At 39.1% G+C, this 22,299-nt stretch overlaps 1 protein-coding gene across 1 annotated transcript in view; it reads right to left on the reverse strand.

Annotated features, from left to right (window-relative positions):
* The window catches only part of apc2 (APC regulator of WNT signaling pathway 2), a 51,507-nt gene that overhangs the window by 23,208 nt on the left and 6,000 nt on the right, over nt 1-22,299 (reverse strand). Inside the window, exon 2 of the mRNA XM_079857774.1 lies at nt 8,197-8,355. Within this exon, the coding sequence (XP_079713900.1) occupies nt 8,197-8,340 (144 nt within the window). The 5' untranslated portion in view covers nt 8,341-8,355. The remainder of the gene's footprint in view (nt 1-8,196; nt 8,356-22,299) is intronic.

Below are 22,299 nucleotides of genomic sequence, written 5' to 3' on the forward strand. Positions count from 1 at the left end.
TTAACCAGAGACGGAGCTCCTGCGGGAGTGGAGGAGACAACACTGCTGGGGGAGTGCAAGAACGGAGTGGGCTCCTGCTGGAGCGGTTGGGAAGACACTGCTGCGGCAGTGATGTAGAATGTTTTCACTATTTTAGTGAATTGATGTTAATTGAGGTGGATATGGTGAGCTTGTAGGTTTGAGTGAGAGAACAAGCTGGATCTGAAGAATTTAGCTGGCAGGAGAAGGAAGTGTTATCTTGGGCTATGTCGCTAGTGGAGGCAGCCTTGCACTGGAGCTGCAGGCCACGGACAATGGGGAGGGTTATAAACGGCAGGATGAAATATTGGAAATGTTTTTTCTTTTTTTTTCTTTCAATGGTTTCTCGAAGTGATAACACAGGCTTACATGATGAGAAGCCTAAAACGCTTTATAACCTGTGTATATTCACCTCTGACACACCAATTTGATACTGTAATCGTTGTTTGATATACAGCAAAGTACAGTCTGATTTAGATGATCGTTTGTTCCTTTATCTGTTCTTGGTTTGTGTAGTGTTGTTAGAATTTGGTAGTATCCCTTTAAGGGACTGAGGAAGTCATGTTGGACATTGAGTTTCTACAGTTTGGTTGGCACACGTGCATTCATTTTGTGAAGTTCAAAAGAGACTAAACTTGCATTAAATTGTGCGCCTTGAATTTATTCAATCGTGTTCGACAATCACAAAAGGATCATTAAACTTTTACCATGAAAACACACTGCTTGTATGATTTTTTTTTTAATCTTAAATCATACTTATCCCAACCTGGAAATTATTAAAACAAAAATGCCATACCTTCTAACTGCTTGGGAAACCTCAACATAACAGTTTATTTTCATAATTTCTCTGTCTATGGGTCATTACATTACTTGCCGATTCTGTTCGTTCTAAACCATATAAGGATGAAGTGAATTTGTATCTGATTACGTTTATTTGAGTGCATTAGTGAGAACGATTGCGTGTATGAATTTGTCCTACCAGTCTGTGCAGCATCTCTTTACCAATAGTGAAGCTATGGCTTTCTTTAAATTATTTAAATTACTTCAAAATAGAGATACATCTATGCTGTAACTTTCAGTTTCTTAGAGATTTTGTTGATAAATCGTAGGACAGCGTTAACAATAAGTTCTTAATGATTTTGTATGCGACTGTTCGTGGGATCTAAACGTAATGTGCAAGCTACTTTTTGTACGTGTGTGTTAAAAGCCACAAGGAAGCAGCGCGTTAGTTAGAACTGCAAATCACTTGTACAGAAAAACGCGTATTCCCCCGATCACGATGCGTATCAAGATGGCATAAACTGTGCTTGTGATATAGTGACTGAAGCGATGCGAAATTCAACCAGGGACAGAAAACGAGACGGGTTTGAGCTGTGCTCTCATGGAGTTGAGCAGCCGGGGATTGAGTGTGTGATTGGGAAGATTGCCCGAGATGAGAGCTTGGTGCTCGACAGGCCTTATTGTCCAATTCTCTATGGCAGGAATTATTGAATGGGCCGGATTAGAGAAATACACGGAAGGAGATCACGGATGATTCCACCTGCGGTGGCGAGGGTAGGCCTTGGCATCTCGGCTTGCTGGGACCCGTTTGCTTGGCCTGACGCCTGCGAGATAACACCAGAGGATTGCGGAAAAGATTCCTCAAGGATGAAAGATTCTTCATCGGACAGGAAGAGCTCGATTCGGACAAGTTAGGAAGGTAGGGTGGGGCCAAATGCTGAAAACTTTCGAGTAACATAGGTGAGTTGACTGTGTATATAAATATAGGCCTCCACTCTGATTGGGTAGACATGTTGATTACTGATTGTTGACAGCTGGTTGGAATGACGTGATGATTGGAATGACGTGATGATTGGATAGATAATTTGAACGTGTTCCTCTCGAACTTTGTTAATAAAACAGAATTTATTGTCCTTGTGTTTGCAGTCCTGTGCCAGTTCCCGGTTGTTATTAACCTTTCGTGTCCAGCCCTGCCTGATGCTGTTTACCTTGTTCAGTCTTGCCTTGTCCAGCTGCCAGTCCTGTTTTCCCCCACAAGGTAGTTTTTGTTTGTTTTGTTTTATTGTCAAATATAAGCCAATTTCTCTGCATCTCTAGGCCCTTTCACACAGCGCGTTGATCCCAGGAAATTACTGTAAAATTGCTAGAGTGCTTTCTGTGTGAACGCAAACACGTCCCGGGATTGATGCCGGGATCGATGCCGGGATCGATGCCGGGATGGGGACCTAGTAACATTGCTGGGATCAGTCCCGAAATGCGCCCTGTGTAAACAAAAGCCAGGACTACAGGTTCGCATTTAAAGTCTGTGTAGAGAGAACGATGTCGTCTTAGCGGCCTCTAATTTAATAACTAATGATCCTTGTGACGGAAGTGAATCAATCAAAACTAACTTTAGCTAGGAAATATCTTTAGTCAATAACCGCTATAAAGCCAAAACAATCTCTGTTACCTTAAATTATCCGTTTGTTACTGTAAAGCCGCTTTGAAACAATCTACATTGTTAAAAGCGCTATATAAATGAAGATGACTTGACTTGACTTGACTTCATGACATCATCACGCAAAGCGTTCCCTTAGTGCCAATCGACACAGCATCTTGTTCCCTCTTCAGGGAACCGAGGTTTCAGTCGGAACCGAGGCGATTGTCTTTATTTCACAATATAATAATGAACACGCAAGAGAATCCTGGAAAAAGCTACATAATGTCGCTACTGGAGAGTATGGACTCGTGTAGAAATGACGAAGAGGAGTTATCAGCAGAACTGACATCTGACAAGAGTTATCACATCCTTACGTCACGTGTCTTTAAGGGATCTTTACAGGATGTGTGTGAACGCACTCACAGATTCCGGAAAATCACTGGCAGTGTGAATGAACCAAAATCAAACGACAAATCCCGGGACACATTATCTGTGTATTTTCCGGAATCTCTGTGTGAAAGGGGCTTCTGAGTCCTCACCTCCTCCCTTCACCTAAACCTGACAGTCTCAGGGTTAATTGTCCATAATGGTCCATTCTGTTCAGCAGAATAAATAAATACAGTTCAAGTTTGGAATGGTATGTGAGAGAATAAATGATGACAGAATTATCATTTGTGATGTGACGACATTTGTGACGTGAACCCCTTAGGTTCACGTCATTTGGTTGAACCCCTTAAGTCTCAAAGTTTTGATTCTTAAATTCCTCAAGCTATACATTCTATTAATATGCTTGGCAAATGTAAATAGTCTAAAGACAAATAGACATGGCAAAATAATTGTATATTCTGATTATTGTTAATAATAAATGTTACTATTTGTTTAACATTTTATAAAAGTCAATTATGTATTATGACTTAATGCATAATCGATTTATGCAACATGTTGTATATATATAAACTAGAGTTTATATTTTTTTGTAAGAAGTCTCTTATTCTCTCCAAAGCTGCATTCTTTGATGATAAGTAAAGTACTGGTAAATAACAATAATATTGTGAAATATTAATTAAAATTTAAAATAACTGCTTTCTATTTTGATACATTTTCAAATGTAATTTATTCCTGGGATGTCTGAATTTTCATATTAGAAATCATTCTAATATGCTCATTTGGTACTTGGTAAATTTATTATTGTTATTAATGTTAAAAAAAAATTTGCTGGGGGGGATAACATTTCTTTTTTAAGAAATGTTAATTTCTTAAAAAAGAAAAATCTTCCTGACCCCAAATTGTTTAATGGTATTGTAAATACGATGCACATTGTATTTGTCTCCAAAGCAGTTAAACTGACAAAACAGGCATGAATCTGCAATATTTAACCTACACACAACCTCTATTTCTTCATCTGATGAATTCCAATGCTATCTTCAGTGGATTTATGTGGTTTGTTGGTGTGCTTTCATGCGCAGAATCACTTAATATGAATATGATAGGAGGAAAAAGACACTGCCGTTTTACTGGAACTCGAAAGCTGAACCGACATCACTCTCATGTAACACATCAAACATTCTGCAATTTAAGACTCAGGGTCAATAATAAAATAAGCTCCATGGTCTAATGGTTGCTTTTTCTGCTCAACTGAGAGCTGTAATGGGCAACAGTGATTTAAAATGTTCTCAGGCATCATTTAGCTCAGAGATGCTGGACATTCATCATTAGAATCTCCAGATATTTTGTGGAAAGTAGGTCATGAGTGATACAAATGCATGCAATAGAGACTCGCTCTCGCCAAACAGATCTACAACACACTGCTCTATGACCAACAGTATTATAAAACATCTTATACTTCATATAGAAAATAACAACAATCACAAATACTGAACAGACAATATTCCAAATGAATAAACTTTAAAAAAAAAAAAATCAAATATCCGAAGTCCAAAAACCACATTGTAAAACCGTATTGTCAACAAAAACCGACAAGAGACTGAACTAAACAGGGGGTATATATATATATATATATGACTAAACAAGTAAAATTTAGATTACGTAGATTTTTCTACCCCATTTTAATTAGCAAAAACAACAAATTTAGCCATTCTTAGGTTGGCTTTGAAAATAACTACCAGAGATGGGGGACTCGAGTCAGACTCGTGTCGCAAATTTAAGGACTTGAGACTTGCTTGACTAAATTAAGAAAATGACTCGACTTGACTTTGACTTGAGATCCAATGACTCGAGACTTGACTTGAACTGTATGACTCGAGAATGACTTGATATACATTTTATATAAATCATCGCAACATCAATTGATGAACAAAATGAAAGCAACGGAACATTGACGTCAGTCATCAGATTCTGCGCGATTGCGTGACACTGCACAAGCCCAGAAAAAACATACATCGCGGTGAGCGCGCTAAATACAAAAACATCCCCCAGCATCGTTTCTTTTTGGATATAAACACTTGAAATTGACCATATTCATACAAGAAGATTTGCTGTAGGCTACGCATAATAACAGGCAAGGGATATCGGACGACCATCACAACCTCGAACCGTCTAACTTCATTCACCACGTCTAAATGTAAGCGGCTTGTTTAACCTATTATAGTTAATTTGACTATCTTTAAATCTAGAGAGAATATTGGTCAAAAGCATGCCTCTTTATACACAATTCTGTTTTCAAATGTAGCTTAATGTTGTCAATATTCAAATGATAATTAATGATGGCATATGTTTTGTATAACATTTGCCACATTTCTTTCCAATCATGCTTTAAAGCCAAATATGTCGTTCTTTCCAATGACAAAAAAAAACAACATAGAAAACTGTTAATGTTTTGTCGTGTTTTATGTTTCTCTTAAAGCAGGGTTAGATGTTATCAGGGGGTTGGGGCAAAATGCCAGCAGAATTAATATGCACCCAAAATTCAAAATGTGGTGGAAAAATGGCCCTAGTATGAGTTATTTTTATAATTAGCCTATATGATATTAAAAAAATATTTCCAGAATATTGGCGCGATTGCAAATGTGATAATGATTTTATAAAACAGTTTAGTAAACAAAGAGTGAATATTGTGATGTGACATTTTAGACATAATATTCCAAATATTCTCAGTTTTTGCTCTATTTCTCCAATGACAATAGTTCCAAACAAGCCACAGAAAGAGTTATGCGTATTTGTGATTCAGTGACCTAGTTGCTTAGTTCCAGAACGAATCTGCCGTTTTGAACAAATCAGTTGAATGGATGCTTCTATGACTCGTACATTAAGACGGTGATTTGGCGCCACCTATTGGCGGTTTTAACTTCATAATTAAAAATATATAACTTATATAAAGGGGATGCCAGTTTGAAGAATGCCATTTGGTGGCATAGGAACCATTATACTTGAATTGTGAATTGTTTAATACCTTTTAATGGTCTTCTGCAATGTTTGAGGTATATTTATTTTTTCATGCTTTAATGTTGGCCTAATTTCAGTTACATTTACATTTTAGGCTATGTAGTTTGAAATTTTAGATTTTTATTGTAGTAACCACTCAGCGGTTCCACTCATGTGGAAATGCATATTTAAAAAAAATGTTGCAAATAAAACCATAGTCCACAACTTCTGTAGTTTTAACTTATTTTAATATATAAATTCAGTGAGATCATCAAACGTTTGTATGACTTGCCAGTGACTTGTGACCCAAGCTACGACTTGACTTGACTTGCTTGACATAAAGCAGTGACTTGACTTGACTTGCTTTTCACAAAATTGACTTGGACTTGCTTGAGACTTGAAGGTTAAGACTTGAGACTTGCTTGTGACTTGCACATGTGTGACTTACTCCCACCTCTGGTAACTACACTGAACAAAATTATAAATGCAACACTTTTGTTTTTGCCCCCATTTTTCATGAGTTGAACTCAAAGATCTAAGACTTTTTCTATGTACACAAAAGGCCTAATTCTCTCAAATATTGTTTACAAATCTGTCTAAATCTGTGTTAGTGAGCACTTCTCCTATGAACACCCGAAAACCAGTCAGTATCTGGTGTGACCACCATTTGCCTCACGCAGTGCAACACATCTCCTTCGCATAGAGGTGATCATGTTGTTGAATGTGGCCTGTGGAATGTTAGTCCACTCCTCTTCAATGGCTGTGCGAAGTTGCTGGATATTGGCAGAACCTGGAATGCGCTGTCGTATACGCTGATCCAGAGCATCCCAAACATGCTCAATGGGTGACATGTCCGTTGAGTATGCTGGCCATGCAAGAACTGGGATGTTTTCAGCTTCCAGGAATTGTGTACAGATCCTTGCAACATGGGGCAGTGCATTATTATGCTGCAACATGAGGTGATGGTCGTGGATGAATGGCACAACAATGGGCCTCAGGATCTCGTCACAGTATATCTGTGCATTCAAAATGCCATCAATAAAATGCACCTGTGTTCGTTGTCCATAACATAGACCTGCCCATACCATAACCCCACCGCTACCATGGGCCACTAGATCCACAACGTTGACATAAGCAAACCACTCACCCACACAACACCATACTGGCCATCTGCCCTGTACAGTGAAAACCGGGATTCAATCGTGAAGAGAACACCTCTCCAAAGTGCCAGACGCCATTGAATGTGAGCATTTCTACAGTCAGGTCGAGACCCCGATGAGGACGACGAGCATGCAGATGAGCTTCCCTGAGACGGTTTCTGACAGTTTGTGTAGAAATTCTTTGGTTATGCAAACCGATTGTTGCTGCAGCTGTCCGGGTGGCTGGTCTCAGATGATCTTGGAGGTGAAGATGCTGGATGTGGAGGTCCTGGGCTGGTGTGGTTACATGTGGTCTGCAGCTGTGAGGCCAGTTGGATGTACTGCCAAATTCTCTGAAACACCTTTGGAGATGGCTTATGGTAGAGAAATGAACATTCAATTCATGGGCAACTGCTCTGGTGGAGATTCCTGCTGTCAGCATGCCAATTGCACGCTCCCTCAAAACTTGCAACATCTGTAGCATTGTGCTGTGTGATAAAACTGCACATTTTAGAGTGGCCAGCCTAAGGCACACCTGTGCAATAATCATGCTGTCTAATCAGCATCTTGACATGCCACACCTGTGAGGTGGATGGGTTATCTTGGCAAAGGAGAAGTGCTCACTAACACATATTTAGACAGATTTGTGAACAATATTTGAGAGAAATAGGCCTTTTGTGTACATAGAAAAAGTCTTAGATCTTTGAGTTCAACTCATGAAAAATTAGGGCAAAACAAAAGTGTTGCGTTTATAATTTTGTTCAGTGTATGTTGCTGTATGGTGCTTTCAAAATATAGCTTTTTGTTTAAACAATTCAAAATGTCAACTTATGCCAGAAGACTACTGTATAATAAGCCTATAATAAGCCTTTTACAAGAAAATTTACTAGTTTGGCCAAGTAATAAAAGATAAGAGCAGTGCAGAGTTTATAACAAACCTGCTTGGAAACTTTTGAAAATTGCTTAGTTATTATTTTGTTTGGTGCCACTAATGGTCCACACACACTGCACCATTATGTGCATCATTCTCAAACATTACCCTGATGCTGTGTAACAGTTTCAGTTTTATGATCTGTAATCTGTAAATTCAGAAGCAGATCCAACACGTCTGGAATCAAAACTCTAGTATCGGGCCTGACTCAAGTTTACAGGCCATATTCATAATTGGTCAGACTAAGCCCCCTTGTGGAGCCAAGGCTATCAGTTTAATAATTTAGTGATATTCTGAGCTTCACTCACCTTCATGTCAGAGGTTTCATTCTCCAGCTTGGACAGGTGGTGTGAGTTGTCCTGAAGCTCACGCCGCAGGTGAGAGTTCTCCTTACGAAGATCCTCCACCTGCCGCACCAGCTGGTCATAGGAGGCCGTTGGGTATGACATCATCACTCGATTGAATCCCTGAGAAGGTCAGAGGGCAGGGGTCAAAGTTAATGCACTCATAATCATGTCTCTAAGTTCATTAAGAATTCAGTGCATACAGTTGGTTTGCAGTTAACCATACATTGCGGCATCCTTGGAGAACAATGTTGAAAAAGTAAGTCATACCTGCTTAAGGTTGTCTATAGTTTTTGGAACATTTACTGTAAGTGTTGGTTCTACAGTAGCTCTATAGTGGATATAATAGAAAAAAGTCCCACATGTTGTAATAGTTTTAACGTTTGGTCAAATGCCTTTTATAAAGTGAGTAAAGACCTTTCGTAAAGTTCTTAAAGTGACAAACTAACCTAGCCTAAATCTACCAATTGCCTGACTGGCAAGTTTATAATTGAATATACCAGCTGGACATATTCTGTCCTTAAAAAAGCCTGACTTTGACTTTTTGACTGAAACATTGCTTTTTAAGAAAGATTTTCAAGCCAAAGGGTGTAGGATTTTCATTATATTGACTGCGGTACAGTACACTAAAAAACGTGAAACAGTTGTGGCAAGAAAAAAAAGAAACAATTTTGTTTAAATAGTATTTTCACAAGATAGCTTTACTGACTACAGAAATTAATATAATGTGGGTTCCCTTTTGAATGGGAACTCGCACCACGCCCCCTAGAGGACACTTTGGGTAATGCCTCCGGCATGATGGTGTCTGAAGCACATGTGAAAACACGACAATGAACTTGACATTGGCCCGCGACAGCCTGTGACGTACTACTGGTGCGACCATGAGTATAAAAGGGGCACCCCTAGAACACGTCATCCCCTTCTTTGTCTTCAGGATAATGAAGAAACACTTGTTTCAGCGTTTCAGGATGCGTGTGCCTCCTTGTTAAAAATTCCTGAAATCTGAGGGCACACACGACTGTGAGTTCTTTGGCATGGGTAAGGAGCTTGCGTGTTTAGTTATTGAGGGAGCTGAATGTGTGCATTGTGAGGATTTCTCAATGTAAAGCTCCGTTAGCACAATCCTTATTCTCGAATGATGTGGGACGTGCATTTGGGTGATATGCCTTCGACTCTTCAAAGAGGCTGGATGTGCATTCGTGAAACTGACTACAAGAGACAGGTAAGGGGCTTTTTCCTTTCTGTTCTCACCTGAGGGATAGTAGTTAGTGTCTGCACTAGCGTGTTTAGCTCTCGAGAGAGTTGAAGGCATTCGTAGCGATGCATTCGTAGCTGTTTTTGTATGATTCCTTTCAGAGTGATAAAATCTGATGTTTGAACTCATTGCGCTCTCAAGGGGGATAAATTTGCATTTTCACGATGTGATCGCAGTAATTGATTCCACCTGGGTTTGACTCTCTTGAGGGATGAGAGTTGAGCGGACAGTTCGGGTCCCGTTTTCACCATTGCGTTAGGCGGGATCGAGGGCGGGGGTTGCAGGCAGAGCACAAGAGGAGTCGAACAAGAACTTTTTCTTTTTTGGGTTCCTCATGTTGTATCTAGTTCTAAAGAAGAGGAAAAAAGAATGTAGTAGTTATTACTATAACAATTTTTATTGAGCCTTTTGTTTCTCCTTTGATCCCCACGCTGAGGCAGAGAGATCATAAGAGAAACTACCTTAAATTTCGGCTAGGTTGTGGTACTGAGCTACAGGCTCTCATTGAGCCTTCTTGGTACTCCTGGGTTGGGAACGTTGTTAGGCCTCCTCTCGCTATAGAGAGTCGTTTTTGTTAGAGACCTCCACTCCCCTGAGCTCCGCCCAATATTGTGTCAAGCTGCTGGTCCTATTTTGTATAGCCTCCTTGACATGACACAGTGCTGAGGCTGATGCCATCCAATGAGCTCAGCCAGGGGCTAAGTTGCTAGGCTCTCTATTAGCCTCCTTGTCTACTGCACTTAAACCGGAACGTTTCTACAGATGGTGGTCAACCAGAATGCCTATTACCGCCGCGCCAGCCGCCGCGGCGAAATTACCGCGGCGAAAATAAACCAGCCGCATTTCAAAGTCGTTCCCGAAATGACCGCCAGGTGGCGCAAAGGGACATTGTGCAAAACAGCAGCAATTGCCGTATTTTAAAATGTAAGTGGGTTAAATAATAGGCATATTTTTCATATATATAAATAGGCCTATTAGGCTACAACAGAATAGAACCAAAGATAGAATCAATTTTACAGCTGAAAAAATAGAATCAAAAGTTAAAAATAGAGACGATGTTAGGAGCAATGACGCTGAATATTTTTACTATTCTATTGAGGAATTAGATAAACGAAGAGCTCTCGTGAGCGATACAATTTATAGTGATTTCAAAAGCAGTCCTTAAAAAAAAAAAATTTTTACATGGAGTAGTGTGGCATAATTTTTGAGAGATTACGCGGAACACGTTTTAGTTAAGATCCTGGTTTCAATGCCCTTAATGTATATAGGCTAGGCTTTAAAAAAAATTCACAACGCGTTTTGAGATTGTTTTGAATTAAACATTGAAGTTTAAAATGTAGTGTTTTGGCACACCAGGCCGAGTGGCGTTACGCATTGTTCAAAAATCAGGTTTTATTCTGGCATGTTGAATTGGCGTTAATATATATTTTTTTTATTTATTAGATTTAGATTTTAGGTTTTGTTAGATTTATTTTTCTCATAACAGCTAAAATAACTTAATATATGCCTTGTCTTCATATGATTTTTATCAATGAACTAGTGTTTTCTGACAGTGTCGACTGCAACGATGAAGTTGACGATCGCCATATTTGTAGTGAACGCACCTAGAGAGAAATGCACAAAGACATAATCAGAGAGTAGCCTTTTTCTTTTTCGTTTTGAATTATTTCGTTTGAAGACATTTCAAGCTTTGTGTATTTGATGTATTTATCATGTCTGTGTGAGGCATACGCTGAGTTTCGTTAAATTAGGAGGATGAGATGCGCTCCAGCTGACGTGCAATGCAAGTGACCTCACGGGCGCCTCTATGATTAGTGTCTGTTTGCTTCTCTTACTTATTGAATCCAGACAATTGGGTGATGAAAAAATGATTAAAATTAAGATACAATTTATAGAAAACGAAATTCACTTTAAAAAAAGGTTTCTACTAAACAAAACTTAATGAAGTGGTCAAAATCATGTCTGACCCACTCCATATCCATCTCTCGATATAATGCATCTTATCTTACTCATGCTGTTCACTTTTCATATTCAACATAGATTGAAAAAACAACATTATAATATTTTAACAAATATGATACTAAATGAGATTATTTAATGTCTACAACAGTAGGCCTATAGACTCTATTTGTACAAATTGCTGCACGTTAATGTAATTAAATGAAACCTTGTAACGAATTCACACTGTAGACTGTGTACAGTTGAGACACCTTAAATAACTTGCGTTCCAGCAAGCACAAGTTGTGATTTTTGCTGTGCACTTGCATATTAGTGTCAGCTGGGAAGGAAATATAGAGACCAGACCTCTTGGAACTTTAATTGAATACATAGCGTTGGTAAAGCATACTGAAATTACATCCCTACAAATGTATTAGGCCCTACTGAAAATAAATGTATCGAATTTAAGCAAAGTAGCCTAAATGTTAAGACTGTAAGCCCTTTGCTTTTTTACGTATAAAGGACTCTTATAGCCGACTTTGGGTTAATTTAATTTGTAGAGGATTTTTTAACTCAAACATTAACACTGAAATAAATTAAACTAAATTATTGTAATGTTTTGGCACACCACGACGAGTGGCGCTATGCATTGTTCTAAAGCCAGGTTTTATTCTGGCATGTTGAATTAGTGTTCAACAAACGCGGCGGCGCGTTCATTTGAATGAAGAGCGCTTCTCGCTCGTGTGAGCGAACACACACTGGAACATTAGGCCGTATCGCAACGAGTGAATAGTGGCCGAGTGGTTGAACGTACGTTACGATCATTTAGATGACTCGGGTTCGAATCCCGAACTAACTTGGACTACTGGTGTTTTTATATTATCCTATTAATGCATTTTATAGTCTATTGTTGATGCAGAGAGATTTGTCTTCTAAAACATTTTTTTTTTGCCTATTTACAAAATAAAATCGCCATGCATTTCCATTTTACACTAAGGAACAAATATTATACAATGACTTTACTTCTGTAGCCTATAATAATTCATATATATGACGTTTAAACGACAAACAATAAAATCAGAACCAGTATTCTGTTGCGTTCATGGTTCCAGTGGCAGTAATGCATCCACGGCTTTTCAAAATGTCACAAAGCGTTTTGAGATTGTTTTGAATTAAATATTGAAGTTTATAATTTGTTTGGCACGACGAGTGGCAAACTCTTTGTTTTGTTTTGCAAACTCAGCTAGCCTGTGGGGGGTTTGGAGAAGGCAATACTTTGCTTTATCGTGGGGGTGGAGGACAGAGGTGTTAATGTTCCGTCTTTCATATGGAGAGTGTCGGAGCAAGCCTGATGAGCAGGCAAAGGCAAAATTCTTTTAAGGATTAATCTCAAAATCTCCAAAAGTCCATAGCCTATGTACAGTAGGCCCTATATCTTATTAAATTATATATTGTAGTTTTATTGATTGTATAGGTTTTCCACAAACAATTTAAATTTAGCAGATACAGAGCTCTTTTATTGGCGACCCACCTCGTTTTATTGTAAGGTGAATTCAGCAAGGCATGTTGTATCTTTGAAGGAACAAAAGCTATTTGTTACAGTTTTTTCTTTCGTGATTTGTGTGAATGACACACAGCGACATATACAGTATTATCAGCTGTATGGTGTTTTTTTACGCTGAAATGCTTAATTTCGAGAAAGACCCACCGCGCGCAGTGAGGGAGACCAAACTTACTAAAAAAATATCCAGCGCGAGAGAGGCAAAGAAAAACGCCTGTTCTTAATTTATGTTGCTTTGAACTTTTTCCGTTTTGTACCGTTTTAATTTTTTAATTTAGCTGCAATTTCTTTGACAATAGAAATTTAAAATGTTGCAAGAATAGGCCTAAGATTCTGTTTCTTATTTTGCATCACAAAGGGAATAAACTCTATCGATGCAACCCTGTTTAAATAAATAAACTGTCCCGACACTTTATTCATATCTTAAAATGTGCGATGGGTTTTCAAACTTAATTAATTTTATTTTTATTTTACATTTTCATTGTTTATTTTTTAATTGAAAGCAATACTGTATTGAAAGTATTTTTCTGATTTGTTCGATCTGTTTTGAAAAATGTCTTCCGTTGATATGGCCGGGTCACTGTCAGTCATCTCAATCTCGTGAATGATTCACACACACACAAAAAAATAATTTAGCAGATTAAAGACGAATCATCTTCATTTTCTGGTGCAATCGGCTGACAGTCTTCCTTCATCAGATGTGTCGTCTTTGCAGCGGGAATGTAGCAAATTTATGTTGTAATGTACAATTGATAATTAAACAAGATGATTGACTTTAATAAACAGATACATATTTAAGCATCAAGAACGGAAAAACATAAACACTGTCGGCTACACTGAGATTCGATCTCAGATCGTTTGAAGCTCCGAGAGGCTATTGATAATGCTTTGACCACAGAGCTACCGTCTGAATCGCCAACGTCTACTATTTTCCCTGTTTTAAAAGTTTGTAACATGTAAGGCTATTTAGTTCTGAATATAACAAAGAATGCTTAAACCGACTACATCGGTTAGGAGCTGCAAGTCCTGAAAATGTTTTAATTTCACGGTAAATTATTTTAAGTTATTTCACTGTTATGTTTCAGTTAATAAATCTACAAACACATTAAAATAACACGAAGAAAATGACAAGTAACCTATTGACATAGCCTTTCTAAATTATAGAAAAACTGGGCACACAATGTTAACGTGTGTCTACTTTGTTTAAATTTAATGAATTTGAATTCGTTTAACCACAATATTTATCTTGAATTTATCTGTGACCTCAGCTCAAATTACTGCCGCGGCAGATTACGTCATAAAGAGAATAAACTGACACTTTTCAAAGTCTGTGATTACAGCGCCACTCAGCGGTAAAAGGCAGCAAATACACATCCCAATTTTGCCGCCGCGGGAACGGCGGCGGTAAAAGTCTCATTCTGGTTGACCACCATCTGTAGGCCTATTCTCGCTAAAGATAGGCATCATGGTAGGCCTCCGTTCTCAGAGCTCCATTCAGTGACGATATTCTCCTAAAAGTATTCTCAGGAATACCAAACCCTTGAGCTGTGCCCATGGGCTGAGTATCTTTTTTGACTCAGCTCTGCAGGGAAGGGTGGAAGGGCGCACTTTCTCTGATAGGGTATGCAGCTTGGGCTTTGGCTGTAGGGAATTAGTCATGACAGTTACTGGTGTGTACCTCAGGGATGGGGACTCCTTTGAGTCTTTGACTTTTTATACTCATGGTCGCAACAGAATTGCATGGTCGCAACCATGAATTTATTAATGTACTGTATATCTGTGATTGAATGTTATGTATGGACATGATATGATATTACTTTTGCACAAGCAGATTTTAGAAAATGGTGATTTGCAATTTGCACAGCTCTTTGAGTAGCCTTAATGTTCTATGTACTTTTTGTACTGTATATCTGTGATGGAATGTTATGTATGGACAATGATATGATATTACTTTTGCACAAGCAGATTTTAGAAAATGGTGATTTGCAATTTGCACAGCTCTTTGAGTAGCCTTAATGTTCTATGTACTTTTTGTCTTTTAACTGTTTTAACCCTGTATCTGTGTTCTGTCTCTGTTGTAATCTTTTTGTAGCAATCTCTTTACATCCAAAACGAATTTCTCCTTGGGGAGACAAATAAAGATACTTTGACTTTGAACAGTAGTATGTCATAGGCTGTCACTGGCAAATGTAAAGTTAATTATCATGTTTTCACACGTGCTTCAGACACCGGTCATGCCGAATGCATTCCCCAAAGTTTCCACTAGGAGACACAGGGCCAGATGTACGTACATTTGTGAACGCAGCGTTAATAGCGCCATGGCCAAGTCGCAGAAAGCACTTGATGTGAAACCGCAGTGTGCATGTTATGTACCAAACCTGCAGTTCATAAGGTAATCAGTGCCTGTCCCCACCCACTATACCGTAAATTGCGCGTATTTAAACGCAGACTGCGATATTCCCACTGCTGATGCTATGACTGTTTAAAATGATCCTGATGCCAATAATTGTAATTTAGCGAGGAGTTTAACAGCTGCTGGGATGGAATGTGAACACTGAGTCGGAGATTCAATGTCATCTTTGATTTCTTCCAGTAACTGTAATATTGCGTAGCTGTTTAATCTGTAACGCTTAATGATTTCGTTTTCACTCAACTGAAAAAGTGTGATTCTTGTGGCAAAAAACTTTTCAGCTCGTCTCCTTAGCCTATATCATTCGTCTTGCTCGGATTACTGCTGCCATTTCACCAGGGGGCATATGCCAGAAACCCGCTTCCTAAGTTACACCTGCTTTTAAGAATTTTCAGCGCAAAATAAAGGCGCGCTTTCACCAACTTTTTCTGTACATAACGTGGAATACATAATTAGGCGCAGTTTACGCTTCCCCTCCCATCTCTTTATGTGACACATCTCTTTCCCCTTGACCATCCCATGAATGCATATGCATGACACGAAAAGCGCATTTTGCCATTTTCAGTTCCTGCGACAGGCAGTCTGTGCTTTCATCTCGGTGCGTCTTGTTCGTACATACCTCGCCATGGTTTTAGCGCACTTTGCGAAACAAATACGCCTGAAGTGGGAGCAAAAGCATTAGTACATCTGGCCCTCAGTGTCTCATTCCCTCTTCTCAGGGAACCATGGTTACATGCGTAACCTGAAACGTTTCATTCTAAAAAGTTTTTTTAGTTGCATAACTGAAAATATAGTAGCCTGGTTCTACCAGACTCTCGTACATTTCATTTGTACAGAGAGTCTGGCCTCTCTCTATTGACAAGCGTTAACTTCCTTGTAGGCGGGAAACTTCCTTCTGTTGAAGTTTAAAACTATTGGATCTGCCCAGAGTCACTCTGGATCTGCCATAACCAATCGCTAACCTTTGGTCGTGACGTAACCCTACAACTCAAACTAGCGCACGACCTCAACGTCATCGTTCTCAGCCACTCCCTCTGTTCGCTGATTGGACCGCCAAAAAATGATCGGAGAAAACCAAAGAATACACCACAATCCCAGACGTCAGAATAAACAGTAAACTCTTTAAAGTCTTATTTAAAGTACATTAAATTAAACACTGTCTATAATTTTTTTTTGTTCTATCCTGAAAATTCTACTTTCTGCTTTCTAATTTTATAGCTAATTTAGTTTTTGTTAAAAAAATGTTTTTAATAATTTGTATAGGTCAAAGTACTTTTTTTTTCAGTGTACACACCTACCCATGACCAGCCTATCAGTTCTAATCACCTTGATCAAGATGATCTACTAGGTTTAATGTAGGTCCATCATCTGTCAGTTCAGCTAATCAACAATGTCAGCCAATTTGGACCAGCTAGGACCAGATAACAATCCAAAAACGGAACACTTTGAAGCAGCTAGAATAGCTAGAATATACGTAATAACCTAGAATACTGTCTAACACTTGATGGCTGCTCTGTCAAGTCTTCGTCGTCAGTTAGGAACCTGGGTGTGCTCTTTGATACCAATCTTTCATTTGAAAGTCACGTGTCTAGTATCTGTAAAACAGCATTTTTCCATCTTAAAAATATATCTAAATTACGCCATATGCTCTCATTGACAAATGCGGAACAATTAGTTCATGCTTTCATGACATCAAGGCTAGATTATTGTAATGTTCTACTGGGTGGTTGCCCTGCACGCTTAATAAACAAACTACAGCTAGTTCAAAACACAGCAGCTCGAGTTCTTACCAGAACCAGGAAGTATGACCATATTAGCCCAGTTCTGTCAAAACTGCATTGGCTCCCTATTAAACATCGCATCAATTTTAAAATATTGCTGATTACTTACAAAGCACTAAATGGTTTAGCTCCGCAGTTCTTGAGCGAGCTCTTAACGCATTATAGTCCTTCGCGTCTATTGCGATCTCAAAATTCCGGCCAGTTGATAATACCTAGAATATCAAAATCGACTGCTGGCGGTAGATCCTTTTCCTATTTAGCACCAAAACTCTGGAACAATCTTCCTAACATTGTCAGGGAAGCAGACACACTCTGTCAGTTCAAAGCTAGATTAAAGACACATCTCTTTGACCTAGCATTCACATAATACATTATAGACTTCTATAATTCAATGTTAGGCTGCATAGATTAGGTCAGCTGGAACCGGGAACACTTCCCATGAATCCTGATGTACTCGTTACATCATGAGAAGAATGGCATCTACGCTAATTTTATTGTCTTTGTTTATCCCAAGGTTTTCCCGCAGCCTGCCGGATCCAGGCCGTATCCAGATCTGACGAAGGACCTTCGCCTGGACCCGATGTCAACGCAGTGCTGAAGTGCCAACTAGTCTCTCCCTATGGAGGATCCCTTTGCCACTCTACAGATAAAGCGTCGTCGGGAAAACTCAATTTGCGTATCTACCCCGAATTGATAAAATAAAATAAAATTCTGTATCAAAACTATAAGGACACACCAGTACTTTGTTTAGGCTTGGTTTGTAGGGAATTACAAACCTGCGCACATATATTCAAACGCACATAACTATAGAACCAATTCTTAATGCGCATGTGACCGCCATCAGCGTTTCTCACAGGTTTGCGTTTAAAGTTTGTGTAGAGAGAATGGTGTCGTCTTAGCGGCCCCTAATTTAATAACAAATGATCGTTGCGACGGAAGCGAATCAATCAAAACTAACTTTAGCTGGAAAATAACTTTATTAAAGAACCGCTATAAAGCCAAAACAATCTTACCTTAAATTATACGTTTATCTCTTTAAAGCTGCTTTGAAACAATCTACATTATTAAAAGCGCTATATAAATGAAGATGACTTGACTTGACTAGAAATTTTTTTTTGCCCCTTATACAAATTAAAATCAGACAGGAAGGAAATGTGAAGGAAATACACGTTTGCCTTCTTTTCCTCCACAGAAGCACTTGAATGTAAATAAATTACCCACAAGCCAAAAACCCTCTCTGATTGCTGAGGTGTAGTCATGGGTCATGACCTCTGTCTTGTCTACTTGTCTACTATTAGAGAGAAAACTAAGATAAAGCCTAAAAGAACAAATGTGACCCTGGATCACAAAACCAAAAATCATTAGGATATTAAGTAAAGATCATGTTCCATGAAGATATTTTGTAAATTTCCTACCATAAATTAATAACAAAATTATTTTTATGAGTGAATGCAGCACATTGCGAACATAAATGGACAACTTTAAAGGCAATTTTCTCAATGTTTAGATGTGTTTGCACCCTCAGATTCCAGATTTTCAAATAGTTGTACCCTGGCCAAATATTGTCCTATCCTAACAAATAAATAAATAAATAAATACATCAATGGAAAGCTTATTTATTCAGCTTTCATATGATGTATAAATCTCAATTGCAAAAAATGTACCCTTGTGACTGGTTTTGTGGTCCAGGGTCACAAATGACATTTATAACATTGGATCTAGAATTATTATTATTTTTTTTTACAAATGTCAATTTTTTCTGAAGCAACACTATCCAACAGTGATTCAAATAGTGATAAGTCATAGTGTATAGTGTGAGGCAGTGTAAGATAAATGGTGTGCCATATGCTTTTAACCAGGAAGCTGTGTAAACGTCAAATGGAACATGAATTGTTCCACAAATCTAAATATAAAGTTGAATTATACTGTAGTATGTCCAACTTTATCCGCATACTGTACATACTGTATATTCACGTAGCAATTGTATAGAGCAAATCTCAGCTGCTTGATTGCTTGTATCGTCTCAAAATATAAACTATATCACCCAGCTCTAACCTGCTTAATGCATCATGAAGATATTGAGATGCTATAACCATTAACATAATGATTTTCTTAAAGCTGAAACTGTGTATTGTGAAAAGCACTATTCACATACATTTGACTTGACATTCATTTACATTCAACTTCAAAAAACAAATACTGAATTTTGTATACCATATTAGATTTGAAAAATGCAATGTCTGTAATATACAATGAAAGAAAAGTCTGCCTTTAAGCTTGTGGATGACCAAGTTCCAAAAAGCCATCTGTCTGTATGAGGAGAGCTTCCTTGCGGTTGATATGACAGGTTTTCTGTGTTAATTCTCTGTGACTGGTGCCAGCAGCTCCTCCTCCAACCCTTTTTGACCATCCCCCACTATAGACCAGATCAGGAATACATTAAACATTCTTGTTTCTCCCACTCTCTCTCCGTCCCTTGCTTTCGGTCTCTTTTTCTATGCTCCTGTCCCTCCAGTGATAATGTACATACACATATCCTAAGCACTTCCACATTTTATGTGGGATCTACACTAGTGTGATAATATAAACCTCAACCGGATACAGATAATACCACTATAAAATGGCCAGCTTAACACAGCTTATCTTAAAGTGCCCCTATATGGTATTTTTAAGGCTCCTAATTTTGTTTTGGAGGTCTCCTACAACAGGTTTACATGCATCAAAGGTCAAAAAACAGTTTCATTTTCTCATAATATAAATTGATCAGGCCTCGTCGGCCAGGGTTTTTTGGCCCACCGAATATCTTGTTCCAAAGCAGGCAAGCTCGAACTTGAGGAGTGGTTACGAACAAAGGCGGAGTTTATCTGAGTCAAGAAAGGGCAGAGTCGCAGATGATTTCATATACCAGCTAACATCAGCATTAAAGCCTTTTAAAATCATTTTAGCTCAACTCACTTTCAGACAGCAGTGAATGTTTGAAATAACTTCTGTTTATGATCCGATGTGGATTCTGATTACCACATAAGGCAGACATAATTATATGCAATGCAAAAGACTAGGCGCGCTAACCATTACCATAGTAAACATGGTAGCACAACCGTTTGAAGAAATTAGATAAATCAAATAGGCTATCACTAGGGGTTGCACGACTACTGATTTCTGCTAGTCGATTTCTTATCAAAACAATATTCGAGTTACTCGACTACTCGTGGTTCATGCGACTGTAAATGAAAAGACATGAAATAGTTATTATCAATAAACCTTTATTAGCCCAATTCATAGCCTAATGCAACAATTACATATGTAAACTCTTAAAACATTATAATTATTATTTATGAGTATGACATTATTTAATTTTCATGTAACACAGAGTAAATCCAAATAAATATCCGTTTTTGCCTTTCATTTCATACGCAATCGCTTTTAGGGGCCGTTCACATATTGCGTCTTTTGCGCGCTAAAGTTTGTTATTTCAGTAATGTAGAGTGCGGCAGGCGCGCTCATAATGGAAGCGACGCGGTCGCGGCGCGCTCGTTTTTCCAGGCGCATCTATGCCGCGGCGAGATGAAAATGTCTCAACTTTTCAGAATTCCGCAAGAGGTGGGCAGGTTATGAGACAAAAACCAACCGATAAGCTTGCATTTCCGTAACAACATCGAAAGCTCGGCCGAACAGCTGACCATAGCTGTACAGGGCAAGTTTTTATTTCTCATTTCCATATATCTAGTGGTAAAGCTAATGCAAGGGCTAGAAATCATTAATCCTTTGCTGATACTTCCTCGTCAGCGCAGTTCATGTTTGCATAGCAACGACAGACGCCATGGGAGCGCAAGCACTTGTGGAAAGAAGGAGATCGAGCGTTTTTAGACGCGATATGTGAATGGCTCCTTACAGAGTTGGCAAATTACGATATTTTTGTCATCCTTGATGAAATACTTCCACACATCTGATGTGTGGTGTCTGATGGTGACGTTCGCCATTTTGAATTCATTTATGGTTAATGGGCGCTCGAGTAGTCGATTGTTTCCGACAGCGCCGAATAGTGGTTTAAGTAGTCGATCTCTCGACTACTCGACTAGTCTGTGCAAGCCCTAGCTATCACAATCATGTATTTATTTTATCTGTCAGTACATCTCGTCTCTTTATACTGGACTGAAAGACTTGTGAAGGAGACCAATGCCAGCCCCACTCCAAACACAGAGCATAGCCAGACTTCAGCCAAGCCCCCCATGGACCAAGAGCCCCACCACAGACACAGAGGTAGAGCCCGCTGTGACGGCAGCGCCAGAGCCATCGCCTGAGCCCAACATCACCCCGGAAGTCTGAACCCAATAGAAAGTTATATAACTCCACCTCGGCCCGTCGACCAGTCGGCTCCACCTTGGCTCCTTGCCCACTCGGCTTAACCTTGGACCGTCTTCCTTGTGGCTCTACCCAGCATCCTCGTCCCTCTGGCTCTTCCTTAGTCAGTCATCGCTCTGCCTACACCATGGACTTTGGCTGAGCCTCTTCCCTCCACCCTTTTGGCTCTGTCAGGCTCTGCCTTCCCTTTGGCTCCACCTTGGTCCTCAGTCACACCAGCTCCGCCTCAGTCCTCCAGCACCCTGGCTCCACCTTGGCTGCTCATCACCCGGACCTTCAAAGAAGGCTCAACCCCGTCTCCTCCCTCTATTGTCTCTGCCATGGTGTTTAGCTTTGCGCCCACCTCCAGAGGGAACACCCTCCCTCCTCTCTTGGGCCTGTTTCCCTAGTTAGTTTCCATGGTTTGATTATTTTACACACCTGTTTCAGTTTCTGTTGATTAGCTACCCTGTGTATTTATAGTCCTCAGTTCTCACAGTTCTTGGTTCGATGTCGTCTATATTTTCTGTGGTTGTACATTCCTGTAATACTCCTGCGTGTTCTGTGTTGGATTTTGGATTTCTTAAAGACTTTTTGTTTGATACTCTCCTGCGTTGTTGGATTTATGCAACCACCCATGACAAACACAACTAAAGATACTCAAACACAGCTTAAAGGACACTAGTATAGCTCAACACATTTTAACACACCCTATTCAGCTTAACACAACTTAATACAGGCCAATACAAGTGTAACATTGAAACATCACATAACATATCCA

Source organism: Squalius cephalus, assembly GCF_949319135.1.
Source record: "Squalius cephalus genome assembly, chromosome: 22".
In the NCBI taxonomy this organism is placed as follows: domain Eukaryota; kingdom Metazoa; phylum Chordata; class Actinopteri; order Cypriniformes; family Leuciscidae; genus Squalius; species Squalius cephalus.